The 27,888-nt window shown below is 47.1% G+C and overlaps 1 protein-coding gene across 3 annotated transcripts in view; it reads left to right on the top strand.

The window, feature by feature from the left end:
* ABTB3 (ankyrin repeat and BTB domain containing 3) overlaps positions 1-27,888 on the top strand; it is a 263,029-nt gene that overhangs the window by 148,453 nt on the left and 86,688 nt on the right. For all 3 annotated transcript variants that reach the window (XM_080661813.1, XM_080661812.1, XM_080661811.1), the window contains exon 3: positions 6,805-7,009. In XM_080661813.1, coding sequence (XP_080517939.1) covers positions 6,805-7,009 — 205 coding nt within the window. The remainder of the gene's footprint in view (positions 1-6,804; positions 7,010-27,888) is intronic.

A 27,888-nucleotide genomic window follows, 5' to 3' on the forward strand; every position in this document is an offset into this window, starting at 1 on the left:
CCTGCCGCAGGGCAGTGCTTGGTAGCCAGCCAGATGGCACCTTCCATTAAACACCTGCCGTGTGCATCAAACAGTGCCACAATGGCCGCGGGGCAGGCGAGGACTCTACAGTCAGGCAGACCTGGTCAGTGCCCTGGCCCTACTGCTGACGTGAGTCAAGTGCCTAACCTGTTCTGAGCCTCAGTTTCCCACAACAGAGAGAATAATAGTCCCTCCCGTAGAGTGTAGCTGTGGTGATTCGATGAGCTATGCCCATAAAGGAGTTTGCCCCGTGCCTGGCACACAGCGAGGCTCTATGAATAGTGTCTGTTCACTTGATTGTCACTACGGGATTCCTTTAAAGCATATATCAGATCTCATCTGTCCTCTAGTCAGAATCCTCCACTGGTTCCCGTCTGATCCAGAGGAAAACCCAAAGTTCTCAGAATTGCTTCTAGGCCCCCCACCCATGTCACTCAGACATCTTCCACTCTCCGCTCTGGCCCACTGAACTGCAGCCAACTGGCCCCACGCTGTTCCTTAAACATAGCAGGCATACCTCAGGACCTTTGCACTTCCCGGTCCCTCTTCCTGGACCACTCTTCCTCCAGATATCCACATGGCTTACTCCCTCATGACCTTCAAGTCTCACCCCAGTGTGACTCTCAATGAGGCTTTCCCTGACCATCCTATTTAAAATTAGGACACACACACACACACACACACACACACACACACACACACACACCAAACTGGCCTGCTGGCTCATATGTTGGAGCATCATCCCATACGCCATGGATCAGTGTGTCCAATTCCCCGGTCAGAGCACATACCTGGGTTGCGAGTTCAGTCCCCGGTAGGGGCAAGCATGGGAGGCAGCTGATCGAAGTTTCTCTCTCTCTTCCCTCTCCTTTCCTCTCTCTCTCTCTAAAATCAATGGGCATGTCCTGGGGTAAGGATAAAATTATGACCCCACCCCCGCTGAGGACCTTTATCCCCCTTTACTGCCTTACCCTTCTCTCCAGCAGTTACCCTAGTTTTTATCTTCTCTCCAGCATTCTCTAGTTTTTGTCTTTGTTGTTTTTTTAATAACAGCTTCACTGAGATATAATTGAAATACAAATCACCTATTTAGAGTACGCAATTCAATGATTTCTAGTATGTTTCCTGAGCTGTGCAACCATAACCACACTCAGTTTTAGAACATTTTTATTATCCCTGAAACCATTAGCAGTCACTTCCCTTCCCTAAGTCACACCCTATATTACTCTCCTATTTTTTTAATTGTCTACCTCTCCCTACTACTATATAGTCTCATGGAGAGTAAAGATTTTGTTTTATTCATTGATGTAACCCCAGCACCAAGAATACTGCCTGGCACATAGTAGGTCCTCGGGAAATACTAAGAGCAAGAAATAGGAAGAGAGAGAGAGAGAGAGAGAGAGAGAGAGAGAGAGAGAGAGAGAGGTGGCGAGAAGGGAGGGATTGTCAAGAAGGTGGGGATGCCACAGTTTGAGCAATGGCATGTCATGCTTGCACCCCCCTAATTTAGGGCTGTGCTCTCTGAACCCCACCAACCAGAGTGAAGTAAAACGGTACTTACTTGGGATCCTGTTGTCAATGACTCAGCTGTGTGTTAGTTCCTGGTGGGACTAGAGCTTTGAGCTCAGAAACACGTGGCTTATGCTGAAGTATGAATGGATGTGAGAGTCTGGAAAATCGGGAACTGTTAAAAGCTTCGGGATCCAGAAAGCAATATGCACCTCCTCCCATGGGAATTCCCTACACCAGGACAGGCGTGTGGAACCTCTGTGAAGCGAATAGTCGCTGATTCAAGCCGTAGAGGGTCCTTGCGGTCACTAAATCTACTTTCCTGGCACCTGAACTTGGAAACTGCATTTCCATTCTCATCGAACCCCCAAAGTCGCGAGATGCCTGCCGTCACAGGGGCTCCCCGTTACCCATCATTCACTTCATTTTTCTTAAACGTTTGGGCGCCTGGACCCCTTTAGCAATCTGGTGGGGCCCAAGGACCCTGCCTCAGAATATTTTTAAATGCATAAAATGAAGTGCCTACGTTTACAAAAGAAACCAATTACACTAAAATTTTCATCTAAATTGTGGTGTAGTCATTCTGTGCTTTTTCAGTAGCACATTAGCAAGTTCCAGCAGCAGCTCTGATGACCCCCATTAGTTGGAGGTGGTGATGTGTGCGAAGATATTTTGAGACATCTGCAACCATTGCAACGGGATGAGGGAACGTCTGCTTTTAACAGCTCCCGGGGGATTCGGATATAGAGGGTCCGAGCGGCTCCCTCGGGGAAACATCACTCTCAGAAGAAGTGCTAAGATGCACCCAGGCCAGGACCCTGGAAATGCAGAACCTGGCCACAGTGTGGTCGTGTCTGCATGGGCATATGTGGGGACTACTCCTCTGGCCCCCACACTTTGATCTCTAAGGTTTGTCCTGGGACATCCTTCAGACCCCTCAGGAGGCAGCCAGTCAATGATTCTCTCTCATCGTTAATGTTTCTATCTCTCTGTCCCTCTCCCTTCTTCTCTGAAATTAATGAAAATATTGTTTTAAAAAGACGAAGAAGAAAGGATTTGCTAAAATAGCCTCACTTCACCTAAGCAGGCAGTCTGCAGGAGCAGCTTGCAGCATGAATTGTTTTTAAGGACAATTTGCTCTGCAAATTAAATGCTGTCATTGCGGTTGAATGTTGACTTTCGCATATGAATTGTTGGCACACAAATGGGTGCTGCTAATTGCCAGTGGGTTTTGTACGTTCATTAAGCGGGGCCCCGTAGAACATATGTGAGGAAGCGCGTTGGTAAGCCACATGGGCGACGGAAGATAATGAAATTGCCTTCTTTTCTCACCTGCCTTTAATTGAGACGGGCTTGCACTGTGGTCTGAATAATACAGCCTTGCTCTCTCTGTGTACAAAGACATGTTCTTCATATTCAGAGGTTACTCTGCCAGAGTGGATTCTAGAAACCACCGTTTTTCCAGCAAAGACGAGGTGGAGAGAATTTGTTCCCAGCCATCGAGGCTCTTCTTGAATCGGGCTGTCGTCCAGGCTGGAGGGCAGAGCCCCTGACCCTGACCTTCTTAATAGCCAATAATCATATCAGCAGCAGCTGATGTTGTTGAACTAGGAAACTATGAAAAATCTATATGAATTATCTCCTATATAGCTGTTACTGTCCACATTGACCTGGGAGTGGAGGTGAGAAGAGGATAAACAACTTGTCTGAGATCAACCTCACCTGTGAGCTGAAGGGCTGGAGGTTGGACCCTCTTATGGCTTGGGGTGAAAACACACCCACTATTTCTGGAGCCCCTACTGTGTGCCAAGTGCTTTAAATACATTAAAGGTATTAATGTTCCCATTTCACAGATAAGAAAACTGAGACCTGGAAGGATAAATGCTTGCCCCAAGGCAGAGTCATAATTCAAACCCAGTTTGTTTTTTTTCTTTTTCTACTCTGCTGTGCTGTGTCCAATTTTGCCTTCTGAGCACCTGACACATTGCCCATAGCTTGGGGAATATCCGTTGCATGTCAAACGAATAAATGAATGACCCATAGTGAACTAGTCCGTAAAAAAATAAATAACTGAAGCTGAAGAAAATGTTACAGGTGAGGGGAACTCTTCATGAAACGCCAGTAAAATGGTAAATACTCGATTGAACTGAATTTTGAACTCAGAGAATTTTGAACCTCTGTATGTCTAAAATATTTGAATGAGAAGCTAAATCAAGATACCACAAAGGTCCCCAAGCATTCACAGGCTGGTGATTCTTTAACCAGAAGCCCTAGGAAATTTGCTAGGCGATATACTGAACATCACAGGTGACGTAGAGTCTGGCGGGCGGTCCAGGCCTCTTACCCTGAACCAGTGGAGGTCTGGGGGTATTGGGTCCGCCCAGTCTCCCCACTGAAGCCAGGGGGAAAGCAGAGGCCCTGGGTTTTCTCACTCTTGAACCAACTCCACTGCCTTTGGTCCTGCCCCATCCCATATCCGTGTCCTCTGAGATCTTGCCTCGACTCTCCTGGGGGACATCCCAGTTTTGCCCCCAAGCTCCCAATTAACCGCCCATTGGACAGTCATTAATTATAGTAATTGCTTCCTGTTGTTTAAAGGGAAAAACTAAGGACTTCATTAAAAAAAATGCCTCCTCCTATAATCTTTTCACACTTAACCATGAACTTGTTGCTCCCACTCAATGAGGCAATCACAACGGGGGCCATTAATTTACAACTGTGTGCAAAAAGGGTTTCTGAGTTGTCTATCCAATGTGCCACCAGGAAAAAAAGGGGGGCGGGGGGGGGAGAACAAAACAAAACAGCCCTAAGTGCTTGGACAAAGGGGTCTCTCTCCTTGTTTGAAACGCATGTGGGCTCTTCCTGGAGAGTCTAGCTGCCTCCAGTCCCAGGGTTGCGGGAGGTTTGAAAACGTGCTGTGTGAGTGGTAGCTGACCGTGGATGGAATGAAGAGCAGGGGAGGACGTGAAGGTGCTGCCTAACCTCCGGCTGAGACACAGGCGCCCGACTGCTGGCACGTGAGGCCCTTGGTCCCAGGGCACTCACGTCGGGCAAGCAGGAAGATGGCTTAGTCAGAGATGGAGATGCGCTGATAGCCTGAGTCTGGCAGGTTAGAGCAGCATTTCCCACACAGCAGCACGGGAGACGGTTGTAGGTGATACAGAAAACACTTTAAATTTTTAATTTGCATGAATTTTTTATGAGTACTAGAAAAATAGTGGTTTTCCATTTATGGCACTGATAGGAGGTTTCCTTTTCAAATGAATTTATTTGTGGGGAAAGAATGAGCCAATTTAAAGAAAATATTAAGTAAATAAACTGAACCTGCAGCACACAGATTACGAGGGAAGGCATGGTGGTGATTCCCACATGGTTATCCAGGGATGTTCAAATCGGTTCCTAGAGCCAAACTCCCACTGCCCTAACTCAGGGCAGCTTGTTCCAAGTGATTTATGGTTTGGGGATCATGAAGCTGGCAGGTGAGGCAGCAGAGAGCACATACATAAACCAGGGTTTAAAGTGGAGCTAGTGACTGCAGAATCCCTGTGCCAATTTCATCTCCCACGGCCAGCCCCGCTCAGAGACATCCTTGGGGCCTCTGATCCAAGGACTAGGCTAGTAACGATGGTGATGATGATGGTGATGGTGATGATGTTGATGGAAATGATGAAATGATGATGGTGGTGATGATGATGATGTGATGGAAATAATGAAATGATGACGGTGGTGATGATGATGATGATGATGATGGTGATGGTGATGGTGATGGTGATAATGTTGATGGAAATGATGAAATGATGATGGTGGTGATGATGATGATGTGATGGAAATGATGAAATGATGATGGTGGTGATGATGATGATGATGATGTTGATGGAAATGATGATGAAATGATGGTGGTGATGATGGCAGTCTGAGTCCAGAGAGCACCTTCCTAGCCACTATTCTACACTGTTCCTTCAGAAACAGAACAAGGAATAAGTCATGGTCTCTGCCCTGGAGGCTCAGTAGATGTGTGGACAGTTAACTGGGAAACATGACAAAATTAAACAGGTAATGTTTTAGCTGTATTAGCAGGTGTTGCAGGTACACAAGGGAAGGGGAGGTTGATTCTGACTGGGGGCGTTCTGGAGGGCTACATGTAAGAAGAGGCAGTTGATCACAGCCTTGAAGGTCTCCCATAGTTGGAAGAATGAAAGGATGGGCATTCTAAGGTGTGAAACAATAAGAACAAAAGCAGGGGACCTGGAAGTGTAGGGCAAGCTGAAAGATGCTCAGAGGAGATGGTTAGCCCACCTGAGGCAAAAGGCTTCCCAGTGTCTTGGAGGATAGAGGGGCGGTGCCGGGGCCCTAAACACCGACCCTTTTCTTTTCTCCACTCCCTTTTGATTTTTCTTGTTTTGAGCTTTTTCCATGGAAGCTCTCAAGAAAAACAGATGGAAAGATGAGTGTACTCCAAGTTGACCTGAGATGGAAGGTACAAGAAGAAAAAACTACTTCAGGAAGCTTATTATTCTGATAATACCAAGTAGCACACTCCATAATTCAAGACTCAGAAACTACAGAAATGTTGGATATAAAGGAATATTACCCACGATCCCAGTAGGCAGACAAATCCGTGGTCAATGTTTTGATTTTTTTAAAATATTTACTCAGTACATACTTTTTAATAACATAATCCTAATCACACTGTATGCAGGTTTGAATTTCACTCTTTTCCCACTCACCATTTTAACATAAGGATTTTTTGTGACATTGCACCTCTATGGAAACATTTTTCATGACTGCATAAGTTTATGATTGTATCATGTGGATGTACCAGAGTTTATTTAACCACACTCTTATTTTTAAACATTTGTTTCTTTGTCAACTTTTGGGCCCTGTAAATAAGGTTTGGGTGAAAATCCTTGTGCATGAAGATTTTGCTGCGTTTTGGATTCCCACGTTGGGACAGAGTCCCAGAAATGGAATTACTGAATATCAAGGGTAAATGGCATCTGTTAACACCTTGGCTACAAAATGCCAGATATCCTTAAGACGGACTTGGAACTGGAGCAGGTGGCATTGGGGTGTCTCAGAAAAAGAGGGTGAAGACCGCAGGCATGAGAATCACACATATCCAGGTTGAAATCTGTCTCTGCTTCTAACTACCCTTGACACCTTGAGTCTCAGTTTCCTTTGTCAATGAAACAGGATTTCTCAGGGACCTTCAGGCACATCTTTTCTGCAAGTCTTTGCTGCCTGAGGGATCTGAACTCTTACTTCTGTCTACAGGCGACCTGGTGTCCCGAGCAATGCATCACCTGCAGCCCCTCCATGCCAAGCACCACGGCAACGGCACCCCCCTGCACCACAAGCAGGGGGCGCTCTACTGGGAGCCGGAGGCCCTGTACACCCTTTGCTATTTCATGCACTGCCCGCAAATGGAGTGGGAAAATCCCAACGTGGAGCCTTCCAAAGTCAACCTGCAGGTGGAAAGGTAAGACTTGCCTTCGCTTCGCCAAAGAGAGGAGGAGCTCCCCTCTGGCCATCACCGCCTAGTGGGGGGAGGGTGGGCACCGCCTCCTTCCATGGAGGCCAGGGGTGGGGGAGGGGAGGGATGCTGGGATCAGGATTGCCCAGCTCCCAGAAATTCACTGGAGAGGTCCAGATGGGAACCATGTGCCTGAGGAGGTACCTGAGACCCTGGTGGAGTCTTGGAAATGGGATTTCATAGAGCAGGTCCAGTTCCTGGTAAAAACATGACCTAGGTCAGAAGAGCAGGTTTGCCAATTCGGGGCGGGGGTGGGGGGCGGCGCAGGGGTGAAGGTCTGGGTAGTGCAGGGTAGCTTCCTTGTGAAGGCAGCTTTGGGGGATGCCAGCTCCTTGAGTCTCATCTGCATTTCATTCTGGCTGCCCGAGACCCTCCAAGGGGTAGGGGCGTTAGACCATAAATACCTGCTTATCCGGAATGGGCCACGCAGGTGGCTGGGAGACTGGTTTGCTGGGGGAAGCAGAATCCTCACGGGAAAGAAAAACAGAGAGAACGAAGGGAGCTTCCTGGAAGACGAAGCTCCCTCTGACCCAGCTTCTGCTGCTCCTTGGCTCCATCCTTCTGCTTCCCTGTGCCTCAGTTTCCCCAGCTGTAAACCAGTGGCTGGGCTAAGTGGTTCGCAGGTTCCCTTCTTTCTGGAAAACCCCAGGGTTTTCTGAGGATAGTTCCACCCTGTCAGAGGCAGGGCGTCAGAAACCACCCTGCAGGCATCCCCGCTTCCTCTGGGAACATGTCCACAGAGCTCATCTCCCAGTGTCTCACGAATCAGGCCCCTCCTCCACACAGGCCTCTCTCCCCCAGCTCCTGCGGTAGTGACCCCTGTCGATTTGAACAGTGGTTAAGAGAGCAGGCTCTGTGACCCAGACACTGAGTTCAAATCCAGGCTCTTCCAATGAGAAGCCAGGGGGCCTGCCCTGGATGGCGTGGCTCAGTTGGTTGGGCGTCATCTGTGTACCATAAGGTTGCCAGTTCGATTCCCAGTCAGGGCCCATGCCTGGGTTGCAGGCTCGATCCCTAGTAGGGGATGTGCAGGAGGCAGCCGATCCATGTTTCTCTCTCTCCTTCTCCTTTCCTCTCGCTCTCTCTCTTTAAAAAGCAATAAAAAAAAAATTTTTTTTTAATCCAGGGGGCCTTGGGAAAGGGCCTTCACCTCTTTGTGCCTCAGCTTCTTCATCTGCGCTGTAGGACTACTAAGAGTAATCCCTTCATGGGGCTGTTGGAAGATTAGATGAATAGTGCTCAGCACATAGTAAGTGCTCCATAAATGTTCACTTTTCATTGTTGTAGGTATTACCTGCGTGTAGCTAAACAATTCCCATTTGGCCTCAGTGCAGTTGTCCTTTCTCTGTTAAACGTTTCCGAGTTGTTTTGAAATTCTCATTGGATGCTCTGTGCCTGCCAGAATGCCTTAGGGCATAAAAGGGGGCTCCGTCACCAAACCACGTCTCTCGGCTTTCAGTTTGGGGAAGGAGATGGAGCATGGGCTAGACAGAAGTTGCCTTTTAAAAAAAAAAAATCCCAAGTTAGCTTTAAGCTTTCAGTCCAGTCTGGAGTTAGCTTAATCAGGGCATTACTCACGTCTCCCACTATCCAGGCCAAATCAGTGGGTACCCTGTGCCTCTCTTCATGTGCCAAACATGCCCAAAATGAGAGGTGGCAAAATGTCCCTGGGCCCTGGGCAGAAAGAACCTCAGTCAGACACACCAAGACACCGCTTTCTGAGAGTGTGAATCCTGAGAGTGGAGAGAATGGAAACCGTTGGCCTGTGGGGAGCCTATGACTGCAGCCCCCAGCCCCCACCCACTGCTTATACAAAGCACATTTTCTCTGACTCAGCCCCTCATGTCTTCAGCTCCCACCTCTAAGCAGATGACCCCCCTCACCATCCCCAGCCAGACATCGCCTCCTCTGACCTCCATTCTAGGAAGACCTCTAAGGTTTCCACTTTCTGGGACAAGTTTTAATGAGGATGAGCCGCGAGGGAGGACAGGAAAGAGAACATGGCCCAGGATCTGTTGGAGTCACGTATCTCGGTCTTTCCTTTTTTTTTTTTTTTTGTTGAATTTTCAGGCAACAACACATAATACGAAGTGGAGCATGTCATTTTTTAGTTCTGTTCACTTTGGTCCTCTGGAAAGAGTATGGATTTAGGAGTCAGGGGGCCCTCTGAGTTTGGGTCCCAGCTCTGCCGAGACCTTGAACAGGTCATTGCATCTCTCTGATCCTCTTTTCCTTGGCTTTGAAATGAGAACAAGACCAGCCTCGTGGGACTGGCATCAACAAGGAATTAGATTTATGGTTAAGACATCCAGTGCCATGCCTGGTACAAGCGGACCTCCCTCTGTCCCCGTCTCCCAAAAAGTAGCTGATATTATGCTCTTCTGTTGTTGTTGTTCTAAAATACTGTTATCATGTCCCTACCGAAGTCTGTGTGTGATTCCTTTTAGACAGAAGCTATTTCTTCCTTTCCCTGATGGGATAGGCATTGGTGTTTAGCATGTGAAAACATACGCTTCCTTCAGACAAGAGAGGGCCTCTCACTGTTTCAGTCAAGTGTTTACACCGGTTGCATCCTAAATCCTCCATCAACAAGGCATTTCCAGCGGGAGGTAGGACTCGAATCAGGAGATTCTTTCCTCTCTCCCAAAGCAAACAAGATTTCCTTGACTCTTTACTTCTATTCTGGCAAAGGCAGGCAGGGCCGCGGTGCTCATAAGGTTTTCCATGAGTCTCAAAGTTCTTCCGGCAACGGGGCTGAGTATTAGTACGCTTTTACTCGTGCCCAGCAGAAAGCCTGAGACATAGCGGTTGATTGAAATGCGGATTGTGTTGTGCCTGAAACCATTTCTCCTTGTCTGAAGAGCCTTTCTTGGCCGGAGCATTTGGAATGAGGCCCACGTGCACCATTTTACTCTGTCATGCGGGCACAGTTTTAGGGTTGCTGCGTTTGCTTTGGATAGCTTCATTTTCACTGTGGGATTTTATTTTTTTAAAATATATTTTATTGATTTTTTACAGAGATGAAGGGAGAGAGAGAGAGAGTTAGAAACACTGATGAGAGAGAAACATCAATCAGCTGCCTCCTGCACACCTCCTACTGGGGATGTGCCCGCAACCAAGGTACATGCCCTTGACCGGAATCGAACCTGGGTCCATTGAGTCCGCAGGCCGACGCTCTATCCACTGAGCCAAACCGGTTAGGGCCACTGTGGGATTTTGAAGAAACCCAGTGCCAGCCTGAAATTTCTGTCATTTAAATTTTCCCAGAACTTTGGCTTCTATTTTTTGAACTTCTGAAATCTTTCAGGTCCCTCAGATATGTGTATGAAAAAGAAAACCCAAATAAATCTTGTGAGATTATGATTAGGCAATATTTATTTTCCAAATAAGAATGATAAATGTAAACACCTTAATTCTGAAGGTAGGGGCCACATGAGGCTGCGGTTTTTAAATGGAACCATCGTAAATCTATGATAAGATTTTCTTTCCCTCTATCATTACTGGAAATATCAGTGATTCCTAGATGCATTTTGGTTATGGATGATTTCAGTCATTTGTTGCCACAAAATGAAAAACAGTAGAATAAATAGAAGTATTCTGTTGCCTGAGGTAGCTGGTAATGCCTGAGAAAGACGGTGATCAGCAGCTTCACCTAGAACGCTAGACCCGTGGTCGGCAAACTGCGGCTCGCGAGCCACATGCGGCTCTTTGGCCCCTTGAGTGTGGCTCTTCCACAAAATACCACGGCCTGGGCGAGTCTATTTTGAAGAAGTGGCGTTAGAAGAAGTTTACGTTTAAAAAATTTGGCTCTCAAAAGAAATTTCAGTCGTTGTCCTGTTGATATTTGGCTCTGCTGACTAATGAGTTTGCCGACCACTGTCCTAGACAATTAGGCAGTCCCATTCTCCCCAGTCTCACTAAATACAAACCAGAATGTGCACCGAGGCCGTGGCAGCTCTCAGTCCTTTTACAAGAAGAGCTGTAAGATGTGGCAGACTGTCTACTAGGGGACTCGCAACCACAAACCCAAGTATACCATCACCAGCCACTTATTTGAGGAAAACTAGAGGGAGAAGCAAAATAGTCTTAACAAATGGAAGCCCTGACACTTGAAGAAATAGGTTTCATAAAGCAAACACAACTGACACTAGCAGTTACTGGTACCCAAATACATCTTCCCGGACATTCACCCTATTGAAAGAACACCTCAGATATATCTGTTCTTAATGCTTTCTCATCTGTGGCCTTTGTGACAAGTGATTTTCACATTTTAACATGCTCCAATGGACATATCCAGGGTTACGTGAAATTTCCAGCATTCTAAGTATAACTCTTCCCCATTCTTTCCCATTAAGGGATGTCTCCGACTCCAAGTGAGTGGAAGCATCCTTGATGCAAGCAGCACTACTAATAGGAATGCTTAGTTGTAATAGTTGAACCTACTATGACTGCTTAAAGCAGAAAAATAAAACTTCTGGGGGGGTCCAGTATAAGCAGAGGTTACCAAATCCTTTTTCCTTCCTCATGAGAATTTGACCTGGGTTAATTTGCTAACTCTGTTTCTCTGGAAACTTGCTAAAATTTTCAGTATTAACCGTGTTATGAAGCAACATTGCTTGTGGTCAGATTGACCCTAGATTGATAAATTAGATCTGGTTTGATGGTACTATAAATACTTCATAAGAATCCAAAGCTTGGGGCTGCTTTGATTTCATTGACTCTTATAACTGGCAATGTTTGTGCAGGAGCCTTGGCAGCTGTTTTTATGGAGTTGTTACAAGAGATATTGGGGTTCATAAACTAGGGAAGTTTTCACATCCCCCCAAGTAGATCTCATCTCCTTGCACCTGAGTGTCACCTGGACAGAAGATAGCTCTAGAATGCCTGGGGGAATTGCTATTAGGACTTCCACTCACAGGGACATCTGATGGTGTCCCATGGTAGTCCCATGAGTCTAAATGTTTAGTAGAGCTTAAGGCTTCTGGTAGACATTGAAGCAGAGAACCAGGCTTTGAGGCTACACAAGCTGGAACAATGCCCACGTTGCACCCCATCCAGCAGAGACCTCCCATTCTCCAGGGCTGGGCACAGACACTTGACCTCACACCACTGAGGCTGGGCATTGTACACTCCCAACAGGACCTCTGTCACCATTACCCCTGAAAGCCGAATGTCTCTGCTACCACCATGACAGCTCCATGTTCCACCCATGTCACACCAGTTGCTTCCCAATCTGTGGAGCCCAGGCCACATGCCGGCACCATAGCTGCAAGGGAGTCAGGGAAGGTGAATTTCTACCTTGTTGAACAATGGATGAATCGTATGGGAATATTCCAAACACAGTAAGATCATCAGTGATTCTGGGCAGCCAAAAAAGTTGACAAAGTTCTACTATACTCTTCTACTTTACTTTTTAAAATAAATAACTCACCAGTGAATCATTTGCACAATTTAGTGCTTTTGAACATTATTGGCCACACATCTCACGGGATCCTCAATACCTGTTGCTGGCATCTTAAGCAGGGATACAGAAGCCTATTCCCAGGGGAAGAATTCTACTTCCTCATCTTCCTAAGGGCAGTGATCACACCTGGCACAAAAGTTCCCCAAATACCCGGCCCAGTGCTAGTAGGTCCTGGAGAAATTCAGAGTCAGTCGATGAATGAGACATGATAGAAGAGAGGACCATAGTAGGCCTGTTTTATTCAGAGCTATATGTGAGCTTCTGTGGACTGGCCTGGCATCTCAACCACCATAGAAGTGGCTCTAAGGGGAAAATAATTATGTTGCATTCTAACATAATTAGAATTATGTTTTAAAACATGATTCATTTGTAACTTGAGCATTGCTGCAATTTATTTCGTCTGGCGAGGGTGAAAACAAACTCTAATCCCAATAGTTTCAAACTGTAAGTTACAGCCCATTAATGGGCCATTACATCAATGCGGTGCAGAGCCTGGCCAACTATACCCCACCGGCCAAATCTGGCTCACTGCCTGTTTTTATAAAGTTTTATTGGAACACAGCCACACTCATTTGCTTACACATTGTTTATGGCTGCTTTTGCACTTTTGATGTAGCTGTGACAGAGATCACACAGCCCACGAGGCTGAAAATACTCTTTGGCCTTTTCCAGAAAAATTTGCTGAGCCCTGATGTTCTGAGTTGTAACCTGCATTTTTTTTAAAAATGAGGTAGAATTTAATTAAAAAATAAAATTAGAATATTTTACATGAGGTAAAGTAAGTATGTTTTATGAAACTTTTTTCCAGTTGTATTTACTGGCATTAATTAACTTACCCAAAATCATGTAGCTAAAGTTGCAGAACTAGTATTTGAACTCTTGGAATCAGACCCTGGTCTGTGCTTGTATTCATTAGTTTGTTTTGCTATCGATGGGCTGTAGTTTTAAAGAAATAATAATGTTTGACTCATCCCTAATCCCTAAAAATTTTTAAATAATCTTCCTGACTGTTTATAGGATATAAAACTAATATACATATTAAATAAAATGTGGTGCCGAAACCGGTTTGGCTCAGTGGATAGAGCGTCGGCTTGCGGACTGAAGGGTCCCGGGTTCAATTCCAGTCAAGGGCATGTACCTTGGTTGCGGGCACATCCCCAGTGGGGGGTGTGCAGGAGGCAGCTGATCGATGTTTCTCTCTCATCGATGTTTCTAGCTCTCTATCCCTCTTCCTTCCTCTCTGTAAAATATCAATAAAATACATTTTTTAAAAAATGTGGTAAGTACAAAGCAACAATAAAGAAGGAATTTTGGATCGCCCATGGTCTCTGCATTCAGGAATAAGCAATGAGACCACGTGGGGGCATTTCCTTCCAGTCTTAGTTTTCTGTTGATACATACTTTTTTTTTTTGGTTGTTTCACAAAATAACATACATAGGTGATCTCTATTATTGAATAATCTTCAAAAGCAAGATTTTTCAATGGCCTGTTCGATTATTGGACATGGATTTAATGTCAGAGAGACCTGGGAACAGGCATGCTGAATGTGCTTTATGTCGAGGATGATAAAACCAAGGCCTAGTTGGATGAGGGAAAATGTCTGGAGTCATAAGCACATTTGCAGTGGATTTGCAAGGCAGTACAGTACCTCAGTGCCTTTGCACATGTTTGCCCTCTTCCTGAAATACTGTCTCCCTTCTGCTCCATCATCTGACTACCTCTATCATTTCATCCTTCAAGACTCGTTTTAGGTATCACCTCCTCCAAGAACCCTTTTCTACTACCTCAGGATGCACTGAGTGTCTATCCAAGGCCTAGCTCAGTGCATAGCACATAGTAAGTGCTCAATAAATGCTTGTGGAACTGAACAGAGCTGGGTCTGAAACCTGTGAATTCTGGCCCATGGCCCAGAGAGTCATATTGCTGATGTCAACTCAGGCAGCCCTCAGCCTAGTACTGGCTTTACTGTTCCCTTGCCCCAGGCCCCAGGCCTCAGCTATACACAAGAAATAATAATCCTACTTCATGGAGTAATTTCAATGACTAGTGAACTAACTTCTATAAAAGCCATACACAATCACGGAAACATAGCAGTTGATCCATTAATGGCAAGAATTAGGATTTACTCCTTTAATCTAGGTTGACCTCTTCTTAGATATTATAAGAGATTTTGATTGGCACTTAGTATGTGGCAGGCCCTGCTCTATACCCTTTATATGTAGTAACTAATTCAACCTTCACAATTCCCCTTGAGGTAGGAGCTAGCCTTATCGCTCCCCATTTGACAGATGAGGAAACTGAGGTGCAGCAAGGTTATGCAACTTCACATATGGGCAGGTCTGTGAGCATCAAAAATATCAGGTGACTGCTGGGTGGGTATAGGGAAGGGAGCTCTACCCTAAGGCAACAGCATATATACCGTGGGGGGCAGGAAAGTGAGAGAAAAGAAAGTGAGATCTTGTTCGGAAAAGGTGTTGGATACAGCAACAAACTAGACTGGAAGGAAAGTTGAGAGACTGGCCAATGTGTCAAGACTTTCTCCTATAAGCAGTGAAGAGCCAGGAGGGATTCAAAAAGGGAAATGAGACCAGAACTGGGTCTGACACCTCCCTCGTAAGCTCTCCTTAACAGCAGCATTAGGATGCCAGAAGGAAAGTAATCAACATTTGATGAGCACCTACTATGTGCCATGTACTATGGAGGCACTTAACAGAATTTAATTGAATCCTTACATCAACTTTGTGAAGTAGAAATGTCTTCATCTACAGCTGAGACAATTAATTCTAATTGCTGCTCAGTAGGAAAAGGCTATTTGGAAGCTTTTCAGGTAACACTAAAGACCTTCACAGCATGTTAATTATATCTCTGGATTTTTTTTTTCTGGAGCCAGAATGCCTGAGTTAATATCTTGGTTCTAACTCTTATTAACTGTGTGACTTTGAACAAGTTACTTAGCCATTCTGAGTCCCAGTTTTCTTATCAGTAAAAAGGGAGATACCATAGATTCTATTTCAGAGGGCTGTTACGAAGCGCTTCGATATTTATGTGTGTGTATGTGTATATATTTATATCTCACTTCAAACCCAGCACACATTAGGCTCTTTATGGATAATGGCCATTATTATTCTCACTGTTGTGGTGCTTATAACCTGGATGTACACGATAGCAGGGCTTCTCAAACATCGATGTGCCCTTGAACCCCCTGGGAGCTCATTAAAATGCAGATTCTGTTCATTAGGTCTGGGGTGGGGCCTGAGATGCTTCGTTTCTAACAAGCTCCCAGGTGAAGTGATGCCGCTGGGCCGTAAGCCACTCTGTGAATAACAAGATACTACATTTTTTGTGTGTTTGTCATTTATTTCCCCAACCTACGCCAATCCCCAATTTTAAGTTACAGAAGGGCAAAAAATAAGCTTTTATGGTGACTTCTGCTCTCTGGTAGAGCTTGGCACATAATAGGTGCCTAGTAAACATGTCCCAGGCTTTGGGGGCTGGACTGAGCCTTGCAGGGCCTCTCCTCCCCTAACCTCATGAGATGCCAGATCCCTCTGCCATTTCCACGATGGATGGATTCCAGAGGTCCGACGTGGCCGGTCTGCAGGATGCACAGGCTTTGGAGCAGCGATCAAAGGAAGATGCTGAGCATCGAATATAATGATCATCTTTAGCCTAGTGAGGTGGCCAACAGATCTGAAGTAGTTCAGGGATAGCAAATTAGCAACAAGCATGCAAGGGAAGGATGCCGCAGGAGTGACAGGTGTCCTCCCGGAGGAGAAGCAGCAGGGCAAATCCTGAGCCTCAGGCTGTTAACACCTCCGCCTCCAGGGCTCCTCCAGCAGCTTAGCCTCAGTCACCCAGGCGTGTTTCCCAGCCAAGGGGGAGCGATGGCTCCCGACTGCAGGTGACAAGCCACGGGGCTCGTGTTTAACATCAGCTCCCTCTGCTAACGTGGGGTTAGTCTGATCAGACGCATGTACTGCACTTGTTCATGTCAATATCGAGGGCTTTTCTGAATCCTGGTGAACTGGCTGCCACAGCAGTCTGGTCTGACCTAACCAGCTTCTTTTTATTTTATGGGAAAAGGACAGACATTCTTACCTTTATGACACAAAGACTAGAGAACCATCGCTGTACTGTTCAGTACAGTAGTCACTAGTCATGGGAGGCTGTTTGAATTTAAATTAATTAAAATTAAATAAAACAAAAGCTTTGATTCCCCAGTACCACGAGTCTCCTTTCAAATGCCCAGCGGCTACATGTGGCTAGTGGTTTCTGTGTTAGACAGCCCAGATATAAGATATTTCCAGCATCACAGCAACTTCTACTGGACAGCATTGAACTAGACTCAGTGCAGGCCCCCCTTTTAGGTAAAAGAGCCCATGATAATCAGCACTCCCCCAAGCATTCGGGTAAGGAGTGAGTGCAGGGACCAGGGACCAGCTCACCTGCTGAATCATAGTCTACGTTCCCATGTTTTGATCATCTTAGAACTAAGGTTTTTAAAGCAACCACCATCCTCACCATTACCACCAAGTTTTATCAAGTATTTACGATGGACTAGGCTCCCTTCTTCCTTTTTTTAAAAAATATATTTTTATTGATTTCAGATAGGAAGGGAGAGAGAGATAGAAGCATCAATGATGAGAGGGAATCATTGATTGGCTGCTTCCTGCACGCCCCCTACTGGGGATCGAGCCCGCAACCTGAGCATGTGCACTTGACCGGAATCGAACCTGGGACCCTTCAGTCTGCAGGCTGATGCTCTATCCACTGAGCCAAACCAGCTAGGGTTAGGCTCCCTTCTAAGTGCATTAGCCATTGAGGCCTCACAAGAATCTTACGCGTAGAGTAGCACCTTCATATACTAGGGCTACAAGAACTTAGCCTTCTTGATTTAATATACTTCCCAACTTCACAGTCACCCTCGGAGATACTGTCATTCTGCCTCTTTCACAGATGAGGAGAGTGAGGCTTAGAGAAGTTCAAGGACATGCCCAAGGTCACACCGCTAAGCTAGTAAGTGGCTGGGCTGGAGGTTGAGCCCATGCACTGTGATTCCAGAGTCCGTGTCCTCTGTGTCCCATGTGGCCCTGGGTCTGGCATCTTTTGCTTCCACGTCTGTCTCTGCTGCCAGACTTTGAGCTTCTCCCAGGCGGGGACTGGGCTTTGATCGTCCCTTGCTCGCTCCGGCAGCCAGCCAGGGCCTGGCACAGAGTTGGTGGGGGGTGGAAAGAACAGTCTCCACGCCTGGCAGCAGGAGAATGGAGCAGGAAGTGCAGCAGGGACCAGTGAGAAGGGTCCTGCAAGAGCCCCACAGACAGATGACAGGCTCGGGGCCTGACCGAATGCCATCCTCAGTGCCCCCAGTGAGAGATGCCACCAGCGGGCCTCCGTCCGTTGCTGAGTGGTCCTGAGGATAGCTGCGGGAGCCTCCTGGGATTTCCAGTTCTTTCTTATTTGCCTGGACCTGGCAGCCCTTTGCAGCCCTGCGTCTGGGACCTCGAGCACTGTACCCGAGTGTCCTGAACAGGCAGCAAATATTTTTTTAAAGAATATGAGCAGCCCAGCCGGTGTGGCTCAGTGGTCGAATGTTGACCTATGAACCAGAAGGTCACAGTTCAACTCCCAGTCAGGGCACATGCCCAGGTTGCGGGCTCGATGCCCAGTGTAGGATGTGCAGAAGGCAGCCTTCAATGATTCTCTCACATCATTGATGTTTCTATCTCTCTCTCTCCCTTCCTCTCTGAAATCAATATATATATATATATATATATATATATATATACTAGAGGCCCGATGCACGAAATTCGTGCAAGAGTAGGCCTTCCCCCCCGGCTGCCAGCACCGGCTTCCCTCTGGCACCCAGGACCCGAGCTTCCCTCCAGCACCCGGGACCCAGGCTTCCCTCACAGAGGGAGGCCCTGCCCACCCACCCACCCCCACCCCCTCGCGGCCCGCAGGTCAGTTGCAGCCGCAGCAGCTTGCCCCAGCTTGGTCCAGAAGGACATCTGGTCTAATTAGCATGTTACGCTTTTATTATTATAGACGAAGAACATGAGCAAAACTTCACCCTTAAAACTGCCCGGTGCAAACGGGGCAGGGGCCAGCGGGAGCCCAAGTGCCTGGGAACAGAAAGGCCAGAGAGGGAGACTCTCCCAGCTGAGCCCGCTCCCAAACGTCTGCCCCACGCCAAGTTTCCGCTCCTTTTCATCCCTTCAGAAGTAGTGTGTTGACAGCGGCCAGCACACAGCGGGTTTCACGTGTGGTGGAAAACAGCCCAGGCAGTGCAGCTGGTCACTTGCCCGGTAGACAGGGTGTCTGGGTTGGTTTTACGTTCCTCGAAGTCTGACTCCCCGGAGCAGCCCGTAGGCGTCTACGTGCAGCCTGGTGTTTGTGTCGATTTCATCCCCCTCCCCCCCTCCCTCCAGTGTGTTCTCCTCCCGGGCTGCTCACACTACACGCAAGGTGCTGGGAATTCAAAGGTCCATATTCTCACATTTCTACTGGAAGTTGTATATGCTCATTTTTCAAATGTCAGGAAGTCCGAAGAAAACATAAGAAAGAAACTTTAAATTATCTACAGTTCAGCTACCCAGAGGTAGCCAGAATGATTATTTGACACATTTTCTTATCTTTCTTTAAAAAAAAATACAATAGTGAGGCTTTTTTAAATACTTGTACTGGGCATATGTGTAATTTTATATCTTTGTAATTTCACTTAGTATGAGCTTTTTTTTTTTTCTACAAAACATTCGTAAGCATCATTTTTTAATGACTGCAAAATATTCCGTCTTGCGGACGCACCATAGTTTGCCTACCAGTTCCCGGTTCCCTGATCGTTTGGGTTGTTTCCAGTTTGTGACATGCAGCTTTAAAGCTGTCCACAGTCGCATGACTAAAACACCAGCGTAAGAGGGGACGGCTATAAAAAGAGTAGTCTGCCCGGCGGCAGAGCAACCGAGGGGTCATTTCACGTGGCCTCCGCTGGCCTGTGCGAGGGAGAAACGGCAGAAGGAGGGCCCCGCGAGGCTGGCTGACCCACCCCAGCCCCGGCTGTTGCCTCTCCCAGAAAGAAATGTTTTGTGGGAAACACAAGGAGGATGGCACCCTTCTGGCCTGTGAAGTCTCCAGCCACAGTCACGATCAACATCTCTTATCGCAAGCCCCGCGTGGTGTCCAGGGCTCGTCCGCACGTCCAGGCTCCCTGGATTCTGGAAGTGGGAAGACCAGCCAGGGTTGCTTTTCCCGACGTAAGAGACTGACTCTAGAAAAGGCTTGAGATTTTCCCAAAGCCTGAGCAGCCAGAAGGAAACCAGAGGGTGGTTCTAGGGACCCCTGGAAAGCCCCAGCCCCTTCCTGGATTCCTGGATTGCTTCCCGAATGGAGAGGAGACACTGCGCAGCATCAGGAAGCTAGTCTGGAGCTCATACCCTGTACCAAGTTCATGGCATACGCACTTGGCCACATGTACAGGTCAGGAAGTCGCCATAGTTCCAGAAATCATTTGTTTGCTGTTTGGTGGTCATGTTTGTTTATCATTCTGGCGTGTACATTGTGGCTCTGTGTTTATGTTTTCCCCCGATATACACTGATTGGCCAGATTATTATGTCCTCTGAACGCATAGTAATCTGGCCACTCAGAATATATATATATATGTATATATGTATATACATATATATGTGTGTGTGTGTGTGTGTGTGTGTGTGTGTGTGTGTGTATATATATATGAGGCCCGGTGCATGAATTCATGCATGGGTGGGGTCTGGCCAGCCTGGCCAGGGGGAGGGGACATGGGCGGTTGGCCAGCCTGCCTGCTGGTCGAACTCCTGGTCGAGGGGACAATTTGCATATTAGCCTTTTATTATATAGGATATACACTGAGTGGCCAGATTATTATGCGTTCAGAGATCATCATAATCTGGCCCCTCAGTGTACATCGCCCGTGGATGCTTCCTCGGTTCTTTCAAATCGGTGTGTGAGTCTGTGGAGATCCAGCCGGTCAGGTTCAGGCTCGCCCAGGGATGTAGGTAGAAGGTGCTGGTGGAAGGAGGTGGATATTTTCCCCAAGCTGCTGTTCTCACCAAACAGTTCAAGGCCAAGGCTGGAGCGAGCCCTTTGCAGTCTTGGTCACAAGGCTCTCCGTTAGTTCCTTACACAGAATCCCTCTCCTCCCACGGCACTCCCCAGGCACGGCTGCAGAATGTGGAAAGAACGTTTTTTTAAAGTATGTTGTTATTTATTTCAGAGACAGGAAGGGAGAAGGAGGGTGAGAGAGAAAGAAACATCGATGAGAGAGAGATATCGATCGGCTGCCTTCTGCACACCCCCTACTGAGGATAGAGGCTGCAAACTGGGCATATGCCCTTGACCAGGAATTGAACCAGCAACCTCCTGGTGCATGGACCGATGCTCAACCAACTAAGCCACACCGACTGGGCTGGAAAGAACATTTTTGTGAGAAAAAAAGGAAATCAGTAAATAGGCAAAACCAAGGACCAACTTGCTAAATAGACTGACACGGACAGCAGGTTCCACTGCCTCCAAATCCCTCCCCTGGAGCCCTGTCCCCGCCTCAGGCCCCAGAGCACTTTATAAGCACATCTCACAAGGCCCATGTCAGGCCAGCCTTGCATTGCGGTTATCTGCCTATCCTTCTGATGGCCCCTGGTGCTCCAACCCACCAATCAAAAGTGATGATCAAACACGTATGCAAGGATAAAGAAGGACAGTCAAACAGACTTACTGCAATAGACACTGCCCTGGGAAACTGGGGGAGTGTGGCCACAGTGAAATTCTCTTGCTAGATAGAATGCCAGATCCAAGTTCTAAATCCCTGTGTCCTCCACAAAACTCAGCACAGACCCTTGCTCCAAGGAGATAATCAGTGAACAGCGGGCAAGCTATGTGATTGTCCTGTTCTATCAATGGCCCTCTCTGTTCATGCATTTATTATCTTTCAAGTGCATCTACCAGAGAGTCTCCCATTCACATATCCCTCAGCTACTCCACACAGAATTCCCTGGACTGGCTCTGCTTCTCCTCATCTGATTTTCTCTGCCTGGATTCTTCTGAGCCCTCTCTCTCCCGCTTCAGGCCCAGGACAGTGTTCCCCAACACACTCCCACGCCCCTCAACATCAGCTAATTTTGACTCATTCTCTCCTAAGACTTCGTGCATTCCTTTACCATAAAGCTTGTCAAGCAGCTTCTTGTGTTTTTCACATTAGACCATGAGTTCATCGAGGGTTGGGACTATTGAAATATCACTAATTACAGAAGCTGGTATGTAACAGATACTCATTTCTTCGTTCATCCATTCAACAAATATTTATAGAGCATCTACCATATGCCAGGCAAAATACCAGTCTTCATGAGCTTACATCCTAGTGGAAACAGACAACGACAAATACGTGCATAATAAACTATCAGGCAAAGATAAGTGACATAAAGAGAAATAAAACTGGGCAACTCAAACCAGGTGAGGTACTATTTCAGTGAAGGTGGTCAGGGAAGATTTCTCTAAGGAGAAAGTACTTAAGCAGAGACCTAGAGGAAATGAGGCAGGAAGCCATTGGCTATCCGAGGAAAGACCTTAGAAGAGGAAGTGCAAAGGCCCTGGGGCAGGAGGGTTCTTGGCCATGCAAGGAACAGCAAGGGGGCCAGTGAGGCTGGAACAGAATGAGTGAAGGAAATGAAGTCCAAGGTGGGCAGGGTCAGATCTTGCAGAGTTTTTGGGCATGTGGATGAGTTTGGTTCCTAGTCCAGGTGTGATGAGAAGCTTCGTAGATGTTAGTTAAATTGAATAATTTGAATTGAACTGAACTGAATTGGGCTTCACTGAACTGAACAGAACCAGGTCTCATCTTAGTATAGACTGCATACAATTGTTGAACCTTGTTCCAAAAGCCCCCGTCATAGTGACACTTTTGCCAGCCCTTCCCATTTGTACCAATTTCGTCTGGTGGCGAATAGGTACAGAGAACATCTAAATTCTAGAGAAATGTGGCCTTACTGGCTGCCCATCATTTCTGACTTTCCCAGAGTCTGAAGTCTTTGGAGGGTCACTGGGATTTATTCTGGGCCTTGGCTGAGGTCCCGGACCTGACTTTTAATGTAGTTTTTACTCAAGCCTGGTTCTCATTGAATCTTAATTATGTGGAATTCCTACCCTTCATACAACTGAAATAACCACATTTAGCTATTTTTATCAATTTACTCGAGTCTTTATAAAATCATTGCAGTGAACTGTCACCCAGAATAAAGTGGGAAACCCACTGGAATTTAAGCGAGGCAAATTCACAAGATTCGATCGCAGTCATTGATTCACTTAATAAATGTTCATGCACGCAAAGAATTTTTGTCAGAAACTTGGAAACTGTTTTATTTTATTTTATTTTATTTTTAAGATATAACTGACATACAGCATTGTATTAGTTTCAGGCATACAACATAATGATTCGATTACTATATATTGCAAAATGATCACCACATAAGTCTAGTTGACATCCATCACCTCACATAGTTACAAAAATGTTTTTTTCTTTTGCTGAAAACCTTTACGTCTACTGTCTTAGCTGCTTTCAAATAGACAGCACAGTCTTTTTTTTTAATATATTTTATTGATTTTTTACAGAGAGGAAGGGAGAGAGATAGAGAGTTAGAAACATCGATGAGAGAGAAACATCGATCAGCTGCCTCCTGCACACCTCCTACTGGGGATGTGCCCGCAACCAAGGGCACATGCCCTTGACCGGAATCGAACCTGGGACCTTTCAGTTCGCAGGCCGACGCTCTATCCTCTGAGCCAAACCAGTTAGGACTAGACAGCACAGTCTTGTTAACTACAGCCATTGTGCTGACTCTACACCCCCATTCACTCCAAGAATGTGGACTGAGGACCTGTGAAGTGCCGGTCTCTGTACCACATGCTGGGGACACGCAGAGCGCAGGAGAGGTCTCTGCCCTCATGAAGCTGGCAGTCCCGTGGAGGAGACAGAAAATCCAGGACACGGCTATCCAATGTCCTCTTGAGTAGTGGCAGGTACTACGGCATGCAATATGGGGCGATACAAAGATGAATCATTCGTGCCCCCACAGTGTTGTTGTATTGGTGGTAAAGACATAAATTATGACAATATGTAAACGGTATTGTGGAATTATATACAAGATGCTATGGGGGCCCTGGCCGTTTTTTCTCGGTGGTTTGAGCACCGGCTTATGGACCGAAGGGTCACGGGTTCGATTCCCGGTCAAGGGCACATACTTTGGTTGCAGGTTTGCTCCTCAGCCCTGGTCGTGGATCATGTGGAGGCAACCAGTTGATGTGTCTCTCTCACATTGATGTTTTTCTCGCTCTCTCTCTCTCCCTCCCTCCCTCCACCCTCCTTTCCACTCTCTCTCTCTGAAGACCAATGGAAAAAATATCCTCGGGTGAGGATTAAAAATAAAGAAACAAACAGAATGCTATGGGGGTGGAGGGGAACACATAACTAACTCTATTGGGGGTGTGGGCAGAGGGGGGTGGGGGCTCTTGGGAAATAATTCCCAGAGGAGGTGAGATGTGATCAGCATTAAAAAATAAGTGGAACTTAACTGGATGGAGAGGGGAGAAAGGGAGTGGGAACAGCAGCAGGGCAAAGGCGGGGCGGTGTGAGCACACACCTGTGTTCCAGGAGCAGCTGGACCTTCCGTGTGGCTGGAGCACGCTGGTGCCCACAGGCATGGCCTGGGAGCCGGAGACAATGAAGTTGTGGGCGGGGCCAGTTAACACATGGCCAGGCCAGGGGCTTTATATCAGAGGACCTGACTGACATGTTAGCACATTCATCCTGGCAGCAACGTGAAAGGATTGGCGAGAGAACATAGGATCAGGATATGATTATATACATAAAGCAATGGTTCCATCCTGCAAAGAGTCTGATAAAGTGGCCAGTCCATTAAGTTTGGAGTCTTGGGTGGGAGGAACTCTAAAAGTCATCTAGTCCAACTACCCATTGGGTGTTTGACTCTCTTTCCTAACACCCTCCCCAAGGGACTGTCCAGGGCCCCAGTCCTTGAAGCTTCAAAGAGCCGAAACTCCTCTGAGATCTTGGTTGTGTGGAGCTGGGAACTGCCACCATTACTCCTTCTTTTGCTCCTTGGGGATTCCAGAACCAGTCCAATTCCTAACTCAAATGACACTTTTCATTGTTTAAAAGCAGTTGCAGCCCAGCCAGCGTGGCTCAGTGGTTGAGCGTTGACCTATGAACCAGGAGGCCACTCGTTCAATTCCAGGTCAGGGCACATGCCCAGGTTGTGGGCTCAATTCCCAGTTGGGGGTGAGCAGGAGGCAGCTGATGAATGATTCTCTCTCATCATTGATGTTTCTATCTCTCTCTTCCTCTGAAATCAATAAAAATATATTTTAAAAAATAAATAAAATAAAAACAGCTGTAATTTGCAGAGTATCTTCTGCGTGCTAGGCAAGCCTGCCAGGCACATATTACCCCATTTTCAGGTTGGAACTTTGGGCTCATTGGCCAAGTGACTCACTGAGATTTGCTCACTGACCCATGTAACTGGCAACACCAGTATTAAAAACCAAAGCCGTCTGACTCCGGAGCCTGCACTCTTGGAAATAGCTATTAATTTAACTTGGCAAACATTTATTTAGCACCCACCCCTATGACACTCCCTGTCCTGAGCATAATAGGAAGGGGTGACCTACGATGAATAAGCATGGTTCCTAAGTTCCAGGGCTCCCCATGCTAGTGTTTGGATGGTGAAGTCAACACCCAAGCATTGTGATAATGAGTACTTGGCTTTGGCTTGTAGCCTGGCTATTCCCGAAGGGGACAGTGATTTATGTTTGGCCCATTGCATGAGCTGTTCCTGCTGGTAGCATTGGGTCAAGCCCAAGCAGGAGCCACCCGACAGAATCCGTGCCTGGGAAAGAAGGTCTATTCCCTGGAGGATAAAAGCGGAGGGCGGGGAGGGAGGTGGAAAGATGGAAGGTGTGAGACCCGTGTGTATAATCAGATTTGAGTAATGCAAAGCTTCAACTTGGACACGTCCCAGGACTGAGCAGAGAGGACTACAGCAAGTCTGAGAGGCTGGAAAGCTAGAAGCAAGATAAGAACAGGTGTAAGAAACGGATGGGCAACCCAGCCTGTACACTGAGCATGTATGCAGGAGCTCCCCCTTCAGGCAGTATGTGGTATTGCTACGGTTGTGGCTGGCGAACTTAAAAGGAAATGGACAGGAAGGACCCTGGCAAGATGAGGCTTTTTTGTTAGCAGATTTCCCTTCCTAGTTGTGTTTTGCTTAACCTGGTGTTTAAATTGGTAACAGCTTAGGTTAACTGTGTTAGATGCCTGATGTACAGGAAGAAACCTGAATGTAGTTCTCCCATATATTTGTACTTCTATACCTATTACCTCATTTATCTTCTCAGCGGCCCTGTGAAAAGGGCCAATGAGCATTATCCTCACTCTTCAGGTGACAGAGGGCTCTAAGGGTTAGGTGACATCTTTGCCTCATCCACTCAACATGCACCCAGCTTTCATTCAGGATAAGCCCCCACCCCCCAGACACATCTGACAGCCTCACCTGTCTGCCAGCCTACATCCCTCCATCTCAGAGAAGTGCTGCTCCTGACCTGGCCAGGGCTCCCTGACCTGGACAAAAGTCGCTTTGGGAGAGAAACCAAGATGGCGGAATAGGTGAACACCTAAACTGCTGCCTCGCACAACAATTTCAAAACTACAGCTAAAAGACAGAATGGACATCATACAGAACCACAGGAAAGTTGGCTGCGTGGAAATTCTACAACTAGAAGGAAAGAGAGGGGCACATAGAGACTCAGAGGAGCTGCAAAAGGCTGAGGTACGGAGACACGCGCGCGGAGAGGACGGGCGGCTGAGTCCCTGGCTAGCTTTCTCCAGCGGGAGAGAGACGGAAGCTCCCGATTGCACTGAACCCCAGTTCCAACTGCACTGAACCCCAGTTCCGGGCAAGACCCTGGGGTCCCAGACTCATATAGGGGGAAGTCTGGACTGTCGGGAAAAGAAAGGAGCGCATGGAAACTCAGGGGAGCCGTGAAAGGCAGAGGTCTGGAGGCGCGCGCGAGTGCGCACAGAGAGGACTGACTGCTGAGTGTGCTGCTGGCTTTCTCTAGTGGGAGGAAGGCGGAAGCTCACGACTGCGCTGAACTCCAGTTCCGACTGCACTGAACCCCAGTTTCGGGCAAGACCCTGGGGACCCAGACTCATACAGGGGGAGTCTGGACTGTCAGGAAAAGAGAGGAGTGCATGGAAACTCAGGGGAGCTGCAAAAGGCAGAGGTCTGGAGGCACGTGCACAAGCACGTGCAGACAGAACTGACTGCTGAGTGTGCCGCTGGCTTTCTCTAGCGGGAGGAAGTCGGAAGCTCCCAAGTGCGCTGAACTCCAGTTCTGGGCAAGAATCTGGGAATCCAGATTCATTGGGGGAGCAACTGGACTGTCTGGCAATGGGCAAAACTCGAGGGCGGATTTCTCTCAGAGGTGCTTGCAGCGATTACCAAGGGACACTGAGACCCAGGGGCCTCATACGGCAGGGCTGACGGGAAGCCAAGGCTGTCTGCTCAGCCCTGAGACTCCGCCCCATCCAAGCTGAGCACAGAGGCTTTTGCAGTTTTGCAAGTCTTGTCTCTTAAGGCTGTCTCCAGCACAGAAGTTCTCCCAGCATAGACACAGCTGATCCTCACAGCCAATTGGCCTGGAGGTCAATTCCTCCCAGTGATACCAACAATAATCAAGACTTAACTACAACAAGGCTGTATACACAGTCCACAAAGGGGTGCACCAAGAGTGTCCACCTCAGGTAACTGGGGAGGCTGAGCCACTGGGCCACATAGGACACCTAGCACACAAAGCTACTTTACCAACTCAGGGAAGCAGCGAAAATGCGGAGACAAAGAAACAGATCACAAACAAAAGAAATGGAGGAAAGCAAACTACTGGATATAGAGTTCAAAACCACAGTTATAAGGAGGTTTTTCAAGAATTTCCTAGAAAAGGCCGATAAATTTAACGAGACCCTCAAGGATATGAAAAAGGACCAACTAGAAATTAAACATACACTGACTGAAATAAAAAATATTATACAGAGACCTAACAGCAAAATAGAGGAATGCAAGAATCAAGTCAAAGATTTGAAATACAAAGAAGCAAAAAACACTCAACCGGAAAAGCAAAAAGCAAAAAGAATCCAAAAATTTGAAGACAGTGTAAGGAGCCTCTGGGACAACTTCAAGCGTACCAACATCAGAATTATGGGGGTGCCAGAAGAAGAGAGAGAGCAAGATACTGAAAACCTATTTGAAGAAATAATGACTGAAAAC

The sequence above is a fragment of the Plecotus auritus genome, assembly GCF_963455305.1.
Source record: "Plecotus auritus genome assembly, chromosome: 3".
NCBI classification, from domain to species: Eukaryota; Metazoa; Chordata; class Mammalia; order Chiroptera; family Vespertilionidae; genus Plecotus; species Plecotus auritus.